General features: G+C 36.5%; 1 protein-coding gene across 3 annotated transcripts in view; it reads right to left on the reverse strand.

The window, feature by feature from the left end:
* The window catches only part of LOC121725901 (steroid hormone receptor ERR1-like), a 50051-nt gene that overhangs the window by 11331 nt on the left and 22025 nt on the right, over positions 1 to 16695 (reverse strand). Inside the window, exon 1 of one of the 3 annotated variants that reach the window (XM_042113074.1) lies at positions 15402 to 15473. The exons of the other annotated variants lie outside the window; for them this stretch is intronic. Coding sequence (XP_041969008.1) covers positions 15402 to 15458 — 57 coding nt within the window. The 5' untranslated portion in view covers positions 15459 to 15473. Of the gene's footprint in view, positions 1 to 15401; positions 15474 to 16695 lie in introns of those variants that run through there. 3 annotated transcript variants of the gene reach the window in all.

Here is a 16695-nt window from a genome sequence, read left to right on the forward strand (position 1 = left end):
TGTATAGGCTTGTCACTCAAAAATCTGTCATTTTTCCTAGTAGTAGTGTCGTAGTGTGTGTAACGTTTTATTTGTTAAAAATATAATCTATGATAAAAGCATAATTTTAAAATAATATTAGCTCGATGCACTCCTTCACCATATAAACTATAACTGTGCAAAATTTCATGCACCTACGTTTCCCCATTTTTCGTAAAAAGGGTTACATAGTTTTTCTCTCACGTATTAATATATAGATTATAATTACCGGTAATATCGCAAGTTACAATTATTTGTAACTTGCGATAATTATTTTACATAATACTATTATTAGTATTATGTAAAATCTAAGAGTTGCATTAACTTTAAAACGAACTAAAAAGTAACTTAAGGCATATATGCTATAACTTCTGAAACACCTTTGTGTGTTTCACAGTGTTAATGCTTAAAGGTCGAACAAACTAAAACAAAATGGAGCACAATGATAAAGTCACATAACGGCCCTAACCGTTACATCACAGTTGCTGGTCGCATAATCCACGTGCTGTCGTACCTTTATAAACCTAACGTTAATCGCTACGCAGAGTTCGTAGCACTGTTACATTTAGTAAAACCTTACGAGTGGGTTGCACCAACTTACTTTAACTATAACTGTAACTTTAACTACAATGCAAAATGTCAAATCTTTGGTTAAAGTCACGGTTAAAGTCGAAAATGGACGCCATATTTAACCATAACCTTGAGCTCGACAAGGCTTAGAATGAACGTGGCGAAAAAAGGAACTAACGCTGTCATCATACAAAGAAAAATTTTTGACAGGTCTCCTTTGCCAGCAGCGCCCCCGCCCACGTTAATTTCAAGCCTTGTCGGACCAGCTGTCATCTGTCAAATTCTGTGGTCAAAGTTAAGGTTTAAGTTAAAGTTTTAAGCCTTAACTATAACCATAACTTTAACTTTAACCACGCCTCTGGTGCAGCAACCCACTCTTATTATTCTAAAATTTTCAGCGCTTTTAGTAGTATTATTAAGTTAAGTTGTATTAATATCCATGCTACAGTTGCAAAATGCACCCAAAATATTTTTAAAAAGTACGAGTCAGACTCGCGCACAAAGTTTCCGTACCGTTATGAAGCAAAAATTGTGTTTTTTGTAGAGTCCCCCTTAAAATTTTTTATTTTAATTAAGGACTTTGTGAAAATTTCAAGCTACCTGTTGCCATTATTGACATCGAGCAAAACAGGTGAAAAAAATCACGTTTGTTGTATGGGAACCCCCTTAAATATTAATTTTATTTTGTTTCTACTTTCTAGTATTTGTTGTTATAGCGGCAATAGAAATACACAATCTGTCAAAATTTCATAACTGTATGTACGCTATAGCGGTTCTTGAGTTACAGCCTGGAGACAGACAGACAGACGGACAGACAAGGAAGTCTTAGTAATAGGGTCCCGTTTTTACCCCTTGGGTACGGAACCCTAAAAAGAAGCTCGGAATTCGGGAAAGAACATTTAAATTGAAAGTCATTATTGAATAGTCAAAAATAATAAGCTAATGGCGGCTCTCGACATAGGCGAACGCGTTGGCCAACGCGTCTGCAGACGCGTTGGCCCAATGTGTAGAACGGGCGTTCGCGCGTTGGCCAACGTCTAAATACCTACGGCCAACGCGCGAACGCCCGTTCTACACATTGGGCCAACGCGTCTGCAGACGCGTTGGCCAACGCGTTCGCCTATGTCGAGAGCCGCCATAACATGGAGTTTCATTATAAAACCTCAAAAGTTACATCATGTGGAGGTTTTTATTACACCTAATCATTAACCACGGCGCGTCTCAATAAATCTTGCAGTATTTCAGCGCGTGACGTCATCCATCTATTCATAGTCGAAGCTAGATTCTCAGCGCCACACAAAATGTTTTAAATTATCAAAATGCATCATATAAAAACCGAAAGTAGGTAAGATTAGCTGACGAACGATAAAAATTATTATCTATTTGCAGCGAGTTTCAAGGATGCCAGTTCATCGCCCCAATGACATTGTCGGGTTGCAGATAAACAAATATAGGTATCATGACGAATACTACTCGAATTTTGGTCTACAAAACGTGTTTTCTTTTAATAATACCGCGTACGTGCTAATAATTTTCGTGGCGAACAATTTCATGCTTTATTCCTTTTGGTTTATAAAAGTATTTTGAGCGTCAAATTATAATTTTTTTGGGTAAATGCGCATTTAAGGTAGGTATTAGCAGATGTCTGGTCATTTCATAAACTCTTCTACGGGCAATTCAACGACGACGGATAGGTCAGTAGGTACCAGGTAAGGTCCAAATATCGTCTTCTCGCAGATATTCCACCAAACTCTCTGACTCTGAAGTCGCTGATAAGCGGTGTCACGAGTCGAGACACGTGAACATCACCAATAGAAATAGCCACGCTTCACTGATATTGAGGTAGGTACGGTTCAAGATGCTAAAAATCGACACCAGCACTCGCTGGGTGGCATAATCGTTCCGTCAGCGCCAATAAGATCGGATATCAATTAAAAATTACACGGCTTAAAGATTAGGTGTTGATTTTAATGAAGTTATAAAATTTATTAATAAGAGAAGACCTTCGCTCGTTTCAGAATCTTTACGTAAGCACTTATTTTTTGGGTTGTCTACCTAATCGTATGCAGTTCAATGTATCTGTGACCTACACCTGCTATTTGCCTGCAAATGATAAAATTTATGATTTGTGAAGGCCGATGTATATAACGACAAAAATAATAAGCAATAACAAATTATATCTTAATCCAACTCTCTAAAGTCCCAATAAATGTCCAACAATTCATAATCTAATATGGCTTTCATATCGTATTCATGAGTCAAGATCAAGAAGTCTTGACATTTTAGGCGGCGCAGGCGGGCTCGGGGCGGGTGGGGGGCGCGGAGGGCGGCACACAGCGACATAGGCGTACGGCGAAGCCTATCCCAACACGGCCGAGGTTGGGCGCGCGGTAGAGGCGGCAGGCGGCTCGCGAATTATCTACGAGGCAAGGTGAGTCCAGGGGCGAACGAGCGATGACCCGGCGCGCTTGTTATTATGAATGTCTATTTTGCGCCGCACGCCCAAATTCTTACCCGATTTATATCGATTTCAAGGTCTGGCGTTTAGAAATCGAATGTATTCAGTACATACAGACTACGCTATTTATAACTTAATGACGTCGGAGTGGATCTAGGCAATTCGGCAATTACGAATGTGCAGAATTTTTGGCAATACTGAAGAACACAAAATATGCTTGGTTAGTTTCAAAAGCTGTAAGGGAAACAGCTTGATCTCATATCTGGCGTTAAAAAGTCGGTATCTACTGACCTACTAAAGTAATATTTTAATTAATAATAAATAAAAACTATTAAGAACTTCAGTGTTTCTGCAAAAAAAATCTTTTCTTGATAAAAACACTTTCTAATCGTGGAAAATTTTGAATTGCGTAGCACGAGCTTATCACAAAAGATTTTCCTATTTATATAATGCGATCATAAAATGCATAACTCCTAGGTAAACTCATTACACAATTTTCGTGACTATTGGAAACGGAAAACTATAACAATAGCATGTTAATATGTGACGTCTACTAGCGTAGACGCCATCAACAGCACACATGCCCAAACGGAGCACACATGCACGAAATATGTAATTTTGCAATATTCACCTATCTTTCTGGGTTATGACAATATTCTTAATATTCTAGCTGTGTGATTCTAATAGCCACGTAATATACCTGATTACATTATCAAAAGAATGGAAAGAATCACATTATCTCTACGTCAATTCGTAGCCCGCGTCGCGACTTCCTATGCCCGGACCTACCGCAACGTCGTTATAGGTCTACCGTCTATGCCGTATTTTTCCATACGGTATTAACATTATTCATGCTAACGTTACATTTCGCTCAAATACGCAGTTCTCCAGAGATAACCTCTTTCGTTCGATAATATATTTTTATTTTAAATTTTGTTTCTTAACCCCATTCCCAAACGAAATGACCCAATCGATATGATATAAATTACACAAACGTTATTTTGAGTTGAGGAAATAAGCAGATACATTATTTTTAAAAAGTATAACATTTTATTAACTGTAAATAATTTTGCTTTTTCTAAGATGATTATCAACAAAACGGAAAAACTAATATTATATTCAATACATTCAGTGAATATTTTCAATACATTATTTGGAAGTCGTACCGAGTAGGTTTTTGTTTTAAGATTGATGATGTAGCTGATGTTTGGTATAGCCAACACAGTATGAATAATAATATGTGTGCCAAAATATTATATGAAATACATGCATCAAAGGTTGTGATATCCATATTATGTTTTGTTTTAAGAGATAGTTGATGAAATATTGTCACACACTTAGGTAACTTTAGGGTTAAGGAAACGGGCATTGAACCTCAACCATTGCAAAAAAAAAAGACCTAAATCGCCATCTGAATTTTCCTTATTTTGTATAAAACCGGAATCGCTATTAGAATTTCCTTATTTCCTACCGAAACCAAATCGCTTACAGAACTTTCGTTCTTCCCTACTAAAACCGAATCGTTATCGAAACTGTCCGAACTACCGAAATCGATCTATCAGAATTTCTTCATTTTGTACGGAACTTAGATACTGCACTATAAGAATGTGACCATGAAATCATCGTCGGAGACCGGCGCGGCGGCAGGCGAATAGCTAATGCGGCCTTGGATGTTCGGCACAAGCGCTGCATATACAATCTAATTCGAGATGACGTACTAATTGTTTTGCGGATATCGAAATATGCACTAACTGAAGTAGCTGGCACTACCTGAATTGACGGGCTTTTCTTCTATAGAACCATGGATTGAAAAGTGGTGTTTGTCATTTTGTAGCATCTCCATAAAAATATGATGATTGCGGGAGGCAATTATGGAATGCGGTGTACGGGTGATACCTTCATTGAAATGCGATGATTGCAGACGGATAATAAGGAATAAGGTGTAGGTAGGTGATGTACGTACACTTTTAAAATTTGTTTGCTTATATACGTTATAATAAGTGATAATTTAAAGCGCAATAGTGGAAAACGTGCAGAAGCGCATGCAGTACAGCCGATATAAGGAACAAAGAACTTTGGATATACGAAATCATGTTATTATGATATACTAACGACTAATGACTTTATGGATAAACGCCGGAATATTTACTAACATAGTTTCTCGTGGAATGGAAAAGGAAGGAAATGGTGACGTTTAATTAACCCATCAATCCCTAGCGGCAGCCGGCTGCTGCATAGCAATTAAAAATCTATTGTGTCTGCGATACCCACGATAAGCAGCTGTCAATATTTTAAACACCTGCTAAAATTAGCGGTTTTAAGGAGCCCTGACAGCCCTTCTACTATTCCATGGATATTACGACCTGGGAGAGCGAGCTATGCTCGGAGTTTTATTAAAAACACGAAAGAAATATAAAGGATAAGTTTAAGTACTAAAAACTTCGCAGTTTCTCTAGGATAAGACCAAGCTAGATCGTTTTTTCTACTCCAAAACAAAATTTCATGGAAAAAAAAGACCACCTTTTCATATTAGATGAATTATTATGAGTTATGACATAGTGAACGATAAAATAAACTTTAAATGAACCTAATATTTGCAAGTTTTGAATAAGTAAGAAACATAAGGAAGGCCATAGCATCGTTAATTTAATCTTATTAGCGAACTAGACACGGAGCAGACAGTGGTATATCTATACTTATAAAATTACATGTCCTGACTGACTGACTGACTGATTCATCATCGCTGAGCAAAAACTGTTAAAGTTACAGTCAGTACAGAAATTTGGTAGGTAGGGTTGTTTTATTAAGTAGACACCCACTAAGGAAGGAATTTTGAAAATTTTACCCCGAAGGGGGTGAAATAGGGGTTGAAAGTCTGAATGAAAGTCCGTCATTTCTTAAGTTAGGAACATGAAACTTTATTTTTGAGTTACGGATTAAAAATGAATGAATACGTATTTGAGCGTTTTTGGAAATTCTACCCCCAAGGGGGTGAAATTGGGGTTGAAAGTGAGAATGAAAGTGTGAATGAAAGTCCGTTATTTCTTGAGTTAGAAACATGAAACTTTATTTTTAGGCTAATGATTAAATATTAATGGATACGTGTTTAAGCGTTTCTGGAAATTCTACCCCCAAGGGGTTGAAATAGGGGTTGAAAGTGTGAATGAAAGTCCGTTATTTCTTGAGTAGGAAACATGAAACTTTATTTTTAGGCTAATGATTAAATATTAATGGATACGTGTTTAAGCGTTTCTGGAAATTCTACCCCAAGGGGCTGAAATTGGGGTTGAAAGTGTGAATGAAAGTCCGTTATTTCTTGAGTTAGAAACATGAAGCTTTATTATTGGGCTACTGATTAAAAACAAAAAGATACATATTTAAGGATTTCCGAAAAACCTACCCCTAAAGGGGTGGAATAAGGGTTGAAAGTTAGTATGAAAAACCTATTGATCTATACTTATAAAATTACATGTCCTGACTGACTGACTGACTGACTGATTCATCATCGCTGAGCAAAAACTGTTAAAGTTACAGCAACGAAATTTGGTGAGTAGGGTTGTTTTATTAAGTAGACACCCACTAAGGAAGGAATTGTGAAAATTTTACCCCGAAGGGGGTGAAATAGGGGTTGTAAGTTAGAATGAAAGTCCGTCATTTCTTAAGTTAGAAACATGAAAATTTATTTTTGAGTTACTGATTAAAAATTAATGGACACGTATTTAAGCGTTTTTGGAAATTCTACCCCCAAGGGGGTGAAATTGGGGTTGAAACTTTGAATGAAAGTCCGTCATTTCTTGAGTTAGAAACATGAAACTTTATTTTTGTGCTACTGCTTAAAAATGAATGGATACGTATTTATGCGTTTCTGGTAATTCTACCCCCAAGGGGGTGAAATTCCGTCATTTCTTAAATTATAAACATGAAAGTTTATTGACGTTTGCGTTTGACGTTTGCTTAAATAGGGTCCCGTTTTTACCCTTTGTATAAGGAACCACAAAAAGGAGAAAACTATCCATCTTTGTTATTACGTATAACTATGTTAACGCGGACGAAGTCGCTGGCAACAGCTAGTTTAGGTATATAATTAGAGTCTACTGCATTTTGTATGTAACAAATTACATAGCGCTAATAAACTTGAAGGTAATCAACTTAGCTCTATAATTTAATGTATTATAAGACTTCTGCACTTTATAAAACATGAATCAAATTATCATGAATCTACAGAGTATCGGATTGACGAAAATAATATTAGAATCAGAATCCCTTGTAAATGCAAAAATAAGGTACAATATTGCATTACAGGTGAAGAGCTCTACTGACTCTAAAAATCAAACATCGTCCTTCTCTCTTCACACTCACGCCCGTCTTTCATATGCCAGGTGAAAAAGGACGGCGCGGAATCATCGCCGAGTTAGTTTTACTTGAATAAAAGACGAACTATAATGATTATGAAAAAAGTGTTTTGAGCAAATTTAGGTTTTATCAATACCTTTTTAGATATTAAAAAATATTAAAGAAAAGACAGCAAACTTCGAAGATCCAAGCAAAAATGTGTCTAAAACAAGGTTTTTTGTAAAAAAAGAAACTATCGAGCATTTTTTGAGTAATCGTGTTTTCGTCTTGAGCATTTAATCTTTGTGAACTGAAGTTACTTGTGCAGTTTTCTAGACCTTACAGATTTTGAGATCTAGGTTAAAGTATGTAGTCAAGTTAGGGTCATATGGGCTCTTAAGTAAATCTATACTAATATTATAAATGCGAAAGTATCTCTGTCTGTCTGTCTGTCTGTCTGTCTGTCTCGCTTTCACGCCAAAACTACCGAACCGATTGTAATGAAATTTTGTATACAGATAGTCTAAAGCCTGAGAAAGGACATAGGCTACTTTTTTACTGGAAAAAAGGGTTGTAAGGGGGTGAAAATACGAAAATTTGTTCAAATTAAGTTAGTTCCAAAAATTCATACTAGATGGCGCCGTGCGTCTCTTACATCGCGCTAACGCTTGCCCAACATCTTTCTATAAGAGGTGGTATCATCATACATTCGAGTTTTGATTTTTTTCGATTGTTATTTCTTTTATTACGTTATTTAATTTAATAAGTCAGTACTTTATATTATATACAGTGATACAGTGACGTAACCTTAAACCTATCAATGATAAATAGTTTATGGGTAAAGTTGTGTAATTGGGGGGCTAAATAAGCTTTAAAATTTGGCATAAAATATAAAGTTTAATTTTAAAAAATGAAATATTACGTGCACACTGCACAGCTGTTTTGATTTAAGGGGTACCAGGGTTTTTTTTATAAAAGCTTTTGACACCAATTTTGTTGACATCGCGCGCTATAAACTGAAGTCCACGCGGACGAAGTCGCGGGCAACAGCTAGTAATATATATTATATTTTATTCTCTTACTAGATGACGCCCGCAAATCCGTTGCGACAAAATGCGTTTATTGCACGGGAACCGTACATTTTTCCGGGATCCCACGTTCTTTCCCGGGACTCAAAGTATCTTCATACTAAATTTTAGAAAAATCGGGCAAGCGGTTTGAGCGTGAAGAGGTAACAGACAGACAGACACACCTTCGCATTTATAATATTAGTATGGATAGGGTATTGCCGTTTGTTACATTTTGTTTAATTGTATTTATAGAGTTTGAACTTGGATTATATTTTTGAAACTACTACATATCTCCTACAACTTCTTTCGTAGCACTCGAAGCAATAGATTTATCTCGTAGCAAACTCTACAATTCAACAACACGCGCGGTAGTCCATTTCCAAAAATGTAGAGTTTGCCGCAATATTTAAATATTTATTTCTTATAATATCTACTTCTAAATTCGAGATTCAACCAAAAATCCAATAATAATTACTCGCTAACACTAGCGCTCAACGTCCAAAATCCAAATGCAAATAAGAGTATTTAAATTGCAAGACAACATGAGCATAATATAATAGCAACGATAGGTCAGGTTTTAGCTCTGCCCAGGCGAATTCGGCTGGCACCCCCGCTACGGGTTTGGGGTGGGGCGGGGCGGGGGGGGGGGGGGGGGGGGGTGCGTCTAGACTGTGGCCTTGACCGAGGCGTTTCCGCGCGAACGAGGTCGCCGCGGCAGCCTACAGACCGACTGCGACGGTATACGGTATCTAACACCTAGCTCTACCATGAGTTTAAAGCTATAGTATTTATCGATACTCGATACCGACTACCGTAAATATTTAGTATGGCGATTTTAGTTCCGCAAGTAACCTCTAGGCGCTGTAAAATTTGCCATACTAAAAATTTACGGTAGTCGGTATCGAGTATCGAAAAATACTATAGCTTTAAACTCATGGTAGAGCTACAGACATAACGTTAGACACGTTGTGTTCGATAAGCGGACATGTATGTGTATACACATGTCCATACAAATATAATATGACACCGGTTATTTTACCCATAAGTATCATTGATAAAATATAAGGATGGGCATACTTAAAAACCCAGGGTTTTTATCCTACGTTTATATCCCATTCCAGGTTTTTTTTATCTTATATCTTTAAACGAGCAATTCTTGTATATAAATATATAATTGGAATCTCGGAATCGGCCCCAACGATTTTCATGAAATTTAGTATATAGGGGGTTTCGGGGGCGATAAATCGATCTAGCTAGGAATCATTTTTAGAAAATGTCATATTATTCGTGTTTTATCGAATACCGAGCAAGGCTCGGTCAAACAGCTAGTTACTATTTATTTTGTAAAGTAAAATATTATGACACCAAGTGTCACCATATGACAATACTTTATGTCTAGGATATTTACATACAAAATTATTACGTTTCTTCACAATGTTATCTGCGTGATAAAGGTAATGTTTACCTACATTTAAACTACTAGACAGAGTTCAAAACTAATGAAACAAATAAAGCTATATTATTTTGTTTCATAAATATCATGAAAATAGACAAGAAAAAACATATAATGTTTGTATTGTGACGGATGTAAACTATAACTTATTAAAAGAGCAGAAGTGACTCTACAATCAACATCCTTTAACACAATCATGGCTACAAGGGTCCTTTAAACGTATCTCTATAAACACAACACAACAAAAAATATATATTTCACAGTGTTATTTTTCATTCGCCGCATGATTACAGGTGATAAAAATTAGATAGAGGCAGGCCTGTAGTGTGCGCGCCTCGAGCCGGTCTCTGAACTCGAGCGATTCGACTTTGTTTCGACATTGAGCCGAGTTAAATAATGCAGATAGCAGAAGGTTAACGACCGACAATACCTAATATCGCACAGAAACGACCAAAATACATCAGCTGAAATCGCGTGACCTTATATAAGACCTACCTCAAATGTTACAAAGTTGTCGGAGCCTTCTAAGATTTAAAAATCATCATTAAAAATCAATGAAAATCATAGTTTAGACATTTTTCAGGCAAGTATATATACGTGGGAGAGTCATGCTTCGGCACGAATGGGCCGGCTCGACCGGAGAAATACCACGTTCTCACAGAAAACCGGCGTGAAACAGCGCTTGCGCTGTGTTTCGCCGAGTGAGTGAGTTAACCGGAGGCCCAATCCCCTAACCCCTACCCTATTCCCTTCCCTACCCTCAACTATTCCCTTCCCTTCCCTACCCTCCCCTATTACCCTATTCCCTCCCCTATTACCCTATTCCCTCTTAAAAGGCCGGCAACGCACTTGCAGCTCTTCTGATGCTGCGAGTGTCCATGGGCGACGGAAGTTGCTTTCCATCAGGTGACCCGTTTGCTCGTTTGCCCCCTTATTTCATAAAAAAAAAAGTATTCTATTTGTGTTTTCAATAGTGTGAAAAAATTATGTGCTTCCTATTTATCTGAAAAAAAAGGAATAATAGAGGAGCTATACTCCAGTCACTAGAGCAATTAACTTTATCTACGAACGTATTTACTATTTACTAGTAGTAATATTGACCTGAAATTATCATAACCTAACCTAACTATGTATAAAAAGTGATTTCTTATCAAATCATCAGTTACGCTGACTTAAAAAATCTCCCGACTTTAAACTTTAGAGCCCACGTATGTTCGAAATCAAAGATACCGACGTAATCGTAAGGAAATGGTTTGGTGGGTTGTTGTTGATTCACGCAGACGTTTGGGGGGGCGGAGGGGGGTGCAGGGAGGCGGAGGGGCGGTGGGGGGGGGGGGGTGTCGCCCGGGTGACATTGCGCGGCCATCGACACTACGCCCGACCTACGCCACCGCTGGCGCGCCGCACTAGGTTTGGCGACTCTACTTTTTTTGGTAACGAAAGCGAAATTTCCGAAGCTATTATACATTTTTTATGCTAATTGCTCGGTGCTTATGTCGTGAAAATTGCACGCTGAGTACTTTACCGTATTATGTAATAGGAAAATGCAAAACTCGTAACAATTTTAGGAGGTAAAACTCTAGGACAGTAGTTTTATGTTAATTGTGATAGCAACAACTGTATCAACTGGTAGCAATAGTAGCTAAGTAGGTAGCTAACCTACTTTGTTAGGTATTGTATAAAATTCAACAGTAGACAACGCATAAAAATAACCGTTGAGCTACGAATAATAAAACCGTTTGTTTCACTATTCGTAGCCGTTGGGTAAATTAATGATATTAATTTTAACGATGACTAAACTATTAACACGTTGACACAGAAGCGGACGAGGTAAGTATGTACTTTTAGTGTTTGACGTCAACATAAAACAACCGTGTAATGTAGAGCTGGCGTCAAGATTTTGAGGTTGTATTTTAATTAGGTACCTCGTGGAAAGTTATCTATAGGTCTTCAGTTCAAACACAATATATACTAATATTATAAAGCTGAAGAGTTTGTTTGTTTGTTTGAACGCGCTAATCTCAGGAACCACTGGTCCGATTTGAAAAAATATTTTAGTGTTAGATAGCTCATTCATCGAGAAAGGCTAATAGGCTATAATATATTATCAAGTTAGGACAAAAAGGAGCGAAGAAACAGAGGAAAATGTGGAAAAAAACGGGGAAAAATTATTTGAAAGGGCTTAATATCTCACGAACTACTGGAGCAATTTTTATGTTATTTGGTAAGATAAAAAAAAAGACCAAGCCACCCGCAACGTCTAGTATTTGTAATATAAGTACTTATGTCTGAAAAAAATTAGGTATTACATCAATATGTTTAAAAATAGAAATTGAATAAAAATGTATTCGGTGAATACGATTAATTAAACCTACGTTTATTTTATTTTGATATTGACGAGGTTTAGGAAAAAATTTCATACAAAAATATTTTGTAGAGTAGGTTTCGTTGCGTAAAAAATCAATACAACAGTGTAATGTCCGTTTTCCAATCCTCCAACCATCTCCTAACGCTGAGTGTCCCCTAGCGGCCCTTTAGTGTACCTATCTATCAAGATATAATTACTGTTTGTGTCAGCTACGTCCTTAGACCCTAAGAAGTAAGAATATTGGCAAAACATAAGGGTTTTCAAAAACGTGTCTGTGTTAAGAAATACATGAACCTAAAAGGCCGCTAGGGGATACTCTTACCGTTATGGCGCATTTTCACTGGTCGATAGGGCCCGCACGCGGGGTGCGGGAGATTTCTGAAAGGCACACCATGACCAACATACTGTATGCGCCATAGGGTCCCGTATGCTGTATACCGTACGAGTTAACGACTAATGAAAATGCGCCCTTAAGGCGAGGATAAACCCCAATTTGTTATTCCGTGACTCCCGGTTTACCTAGTTCCAATATAATAACGAAGTGTTAAAAATATGAGATATAAAGCACAATTTTTAAAATACCTTAAACCATAAACATTTTAATAAAACGTAATACTTTGGCTGTAATTAATTTACAAACTCACCTCCGATAAAAATCTATTTCATCGAAATATAAGTATTAACTAGGATAATTATACATTTTATTTGAATAAATTGTTAGTAAATCTATATTTAAATGTCCTTAACCGAACAATTCTTAATGTTTATTTCCAATATTTAAAAAAAACATGAAAAATAGAGAAGATCCGCCCGAGTAACTACAGTTTTATGCTAAGCTAAAATGAATCTTATTGCGATGCGTATACGCTTGGTCTTTGGTTATGTGCAAGGTTATCGTTTTGGATTGAGATTAATCCCCGCCTTAAGGCGGTTAGTGAAAACGGGCATAAGTGTTATAATATAAGCTAAAAGCTGAAACTTATATTATGCTGGGTTTTGGTGTACATTAAATAATTGCATGCTCTAACAAGTGGTTGGTATTCTTTACATTTAGGCCTCAACACAATAATTGCAACTCAATCTAGGTAGATACTTTTCGAACTTGACCCAGTTTCGAATTATAATTACATCGTAGTACCTAGTAAAATTTAGATTAATGTAGAATCTACATCAATCTAAATTTTACTACCACGATGTAATTATAATTTATCGTAAACAGAAACTTAGTAAAATTATTTTTAGGAAAAGTTATATTAACCGTAGCACCTCTACGAATTTTCAAACCAATTGAAGTTAAATATTTTGATTATTACAGTTAAATAAATTGCTAAATAATGTTAAATATCGTTTAATACAACATTAAATATCAATAGATAGTAATTTCTCAAGCAACACTTGATTTCGTAGAGGTACGAAACTATTCGTAGAGGTGCTACGCGGTGCTACGAAAAGGGAAGCAGAAGGGTTACACATAATAAACACGTTATCAATGGAATCAAATGCAGTGCTTACTGCTTATGTTGTTTTAGTAATAATTACTGTAAATAGTTAAATTCATGAATTTTTTTATTTTTCTAGATGACCTAATTATTTTTTTAGCAAACCATAGAAAAAAAATCGCGGGATTTCCTATTAAGCATATCAATCTGTGTGTTATGGTAAAAGATTTTCTTATTTTGTTAAATACATTTTAGTGTATGCAATAAGCATACAAGGCATTAGGTAAAATAGAAAAACACGAAGATAATATCATAGGGCATTTAAAATGAATTAAAATGTGATTTACGACAAAATATTTGAATATTTATAGCACCTGCCATTTTACCTGTTGCCACAGGTAAATATCGCCTTGATTGGTTATCACTTATCATTAAACCGACGATACTCATAAAATTAACACAAAAAATGGCAAATTACAAAAAAACGTGAAATGCAGTTCGTTGGCTTCAACCTCGACATTTAGGTGGAATAAATTTCCACTTGAGAAATTCCCAGATTTCGAGTATCAACGTCGACAAAATTAAATCCATACTAATATTATAAATGCGAAAGTGTGTCTGTCCGTCTGTCTGTCTGTCTGTCTGTTCCCGAACCGGTGGTAGGCCTCATGTAGACACGACGTTTTAAAAGTGTTAACTTTGTTAACCTATTTGGAAATAAATATTTTTGATTTTGATTTTGTCTGTCTGTTACCTCTTCGCGCTTAAACCGCTGAACCAATTTTGCTGAAATTTGGCATGGATATACCTTGAGTCCCGATAAAGGACATAGGATAGTTTTTATCCAGGGAAATGTACGGTTTCGGCGCGATTAACAAATTTTGGCGCAAAGAAGTTGCGGGAGTTAATATATAGTAAATTATATTTTATGTTCACTTATTTTGTCAACTTCAAACATAAAGTTGCTGTTGACGCGTCTATAGGATTACAAAAATAATATAAACAAAACATGTAGCCTGAATTATGCAGACAAAAGAAAAAAAAGTTGTCATGCAAGAGACCTTATTATCAAATACAAATAGACAATATACATATTTTTGTAGAGTACTATCATCAGTTATGTGACGAAACCTAATCCTATATTAAAAATATATTATTAACTCGAGTAAGTATAGGGTACTTTACTAACAATTAGGTAGATGCAATAAATTATATTTTGAGGTACAACTTAATCAACATCGATTCTTGGCCTCGTTAGTCAGACATTGGTTTATTTTTTAAATTAATCCTGAAAAACTTTTAATGATAATATGGCAAGGCATATCATTAAAAGTTCATCAGTAAAATAACTTTTTTATACAAAAAAGTTTGATCGCACTTAGTTTTCAGTTAATTGGCTAAGAGGTTATGTAACTGGAAATATCATTAGTTATCCTAGCGAATATAACTACGTTACGAACGCCGCTGCAGAAAGGACAAGTTAATTAGAACATTGATACGGCTTAAAGGCCTTACGAAATCATCAACTATCAATCTACCTAAGATTGATAAACGATATGCAATCAAAATGCTCTATTTATATCAAGAGTTTAAACAATACTTTAAACAGCATGTACAATACGTTTATGCGTAAGTCCTTAAAAAGGTAATATAAAATATTATAAAATCGTCGCGTAACTCAACGTCTACTTACAGAGAAAGAGCACTGACACAAACGGGCGAAAAACATTTTCATATTGCAAAAACACATTTTACACAGCAAAGAGTTTCCCATATAATTTTCCGAGCGCGTTGACCGCTCCAACGCTTTCAGTGCAATGGAATAAAGGTTATTTGTTTAAGGAGTCAACGGCGCGACGCGTCGACTACGCACTGCGCGTACGCACGGTGCGTACCCCCACCCTGCGGCGCCTCCCACGAGCGCACGTGCGCGCACTTCACATTGGTCCCTTCCCCGACGCCGCGGCGAATGGCGGCCCTACACTCGGTACTTCTCGCTGCAACTCGACGAATGATCGCCCTACGCTCGGTACCTTCTCAATGCAACGCGACGAATGAATGCACCTCGATGCACTCTCTGAAGCGGTGCCAAACGACGCTCGCTGTCATTGGCCGAACGTAAATGGTGCGCGGGACGGATAATGTTAACATTAAAAAACTATAACATAATATTATAATATTATATTCCCGTTTTATGAACATTATAATTTTATGCAAAAGGCAAAAATGATGCATCAAATGTACAAATCATTGCTCTTACACTCAAATGTGAGCAAGTTATTACTTATGAAAACACTCGGTAAGTTTTCTAAGTAGCAAAATTCAGTAACTAAGAACATGGTGTAAACGCTTTCAAAATATTTACTATAATAGACGTTCGGTGCGGCTTCGCCAGCGTAAATTAGGAATTTCACGAAAACCGTACATTTCCCGCAAATAAATAGCCTATATGTCTCACGTCACACGTGGTCTATTCTATATATGTGCCAAATAACATAAAATTGCTCCAGTAGTTCGTGAGATAAGCATCTTTAAAATATATTCCCACTTTTTTTCACATTTTCTTCTGTATATTTGCTCCTATTGGTCTTAGCGTGATAAATGATAATATATATTATGTATACTATATAGCCTTCCTCGATAAATGGGCTATCAAACACTGAAAGAATTTTTTAAATCGGACCAGTAGTTCCTGAGATTAGCGCGGTCAAAGAAACAAACGAACTCTTCAGCTTTATAATACATAATATTATTAGTATAGATTTACCTAAATATTTGCGGCGACGACTTGGCGGGACCTGCGTCGCCTAGTAATTACGGTTATTTCTTGAAACCGATTTGTTTATAAGATAGAGGGGTAGAGGTGTAGGCGGTAGTTGGAATAAATCCTCATTTGTGTCGAGCTCCAATTTTTATAACAGGCACAGTCAGTTCTCCCGCCTATATTTTGGCATCGAGCACGTTATCACATTGTGATAAAACCTGAC

This window comes from Aricia agestis, chromosome 4 (genome assembly GCF_905147365.1).
Source record: "Aricia agestis chromosome 4, ilAriAges1.1, whole genome shotgun sequence".
NCBI classification, from domain to species: domain Eukaryota; kingdom Metazoa; phylum Arthropoda; class Insecta; order Lepidoptera; family Lycaenidae; genus Aricia; species Aricia agestis.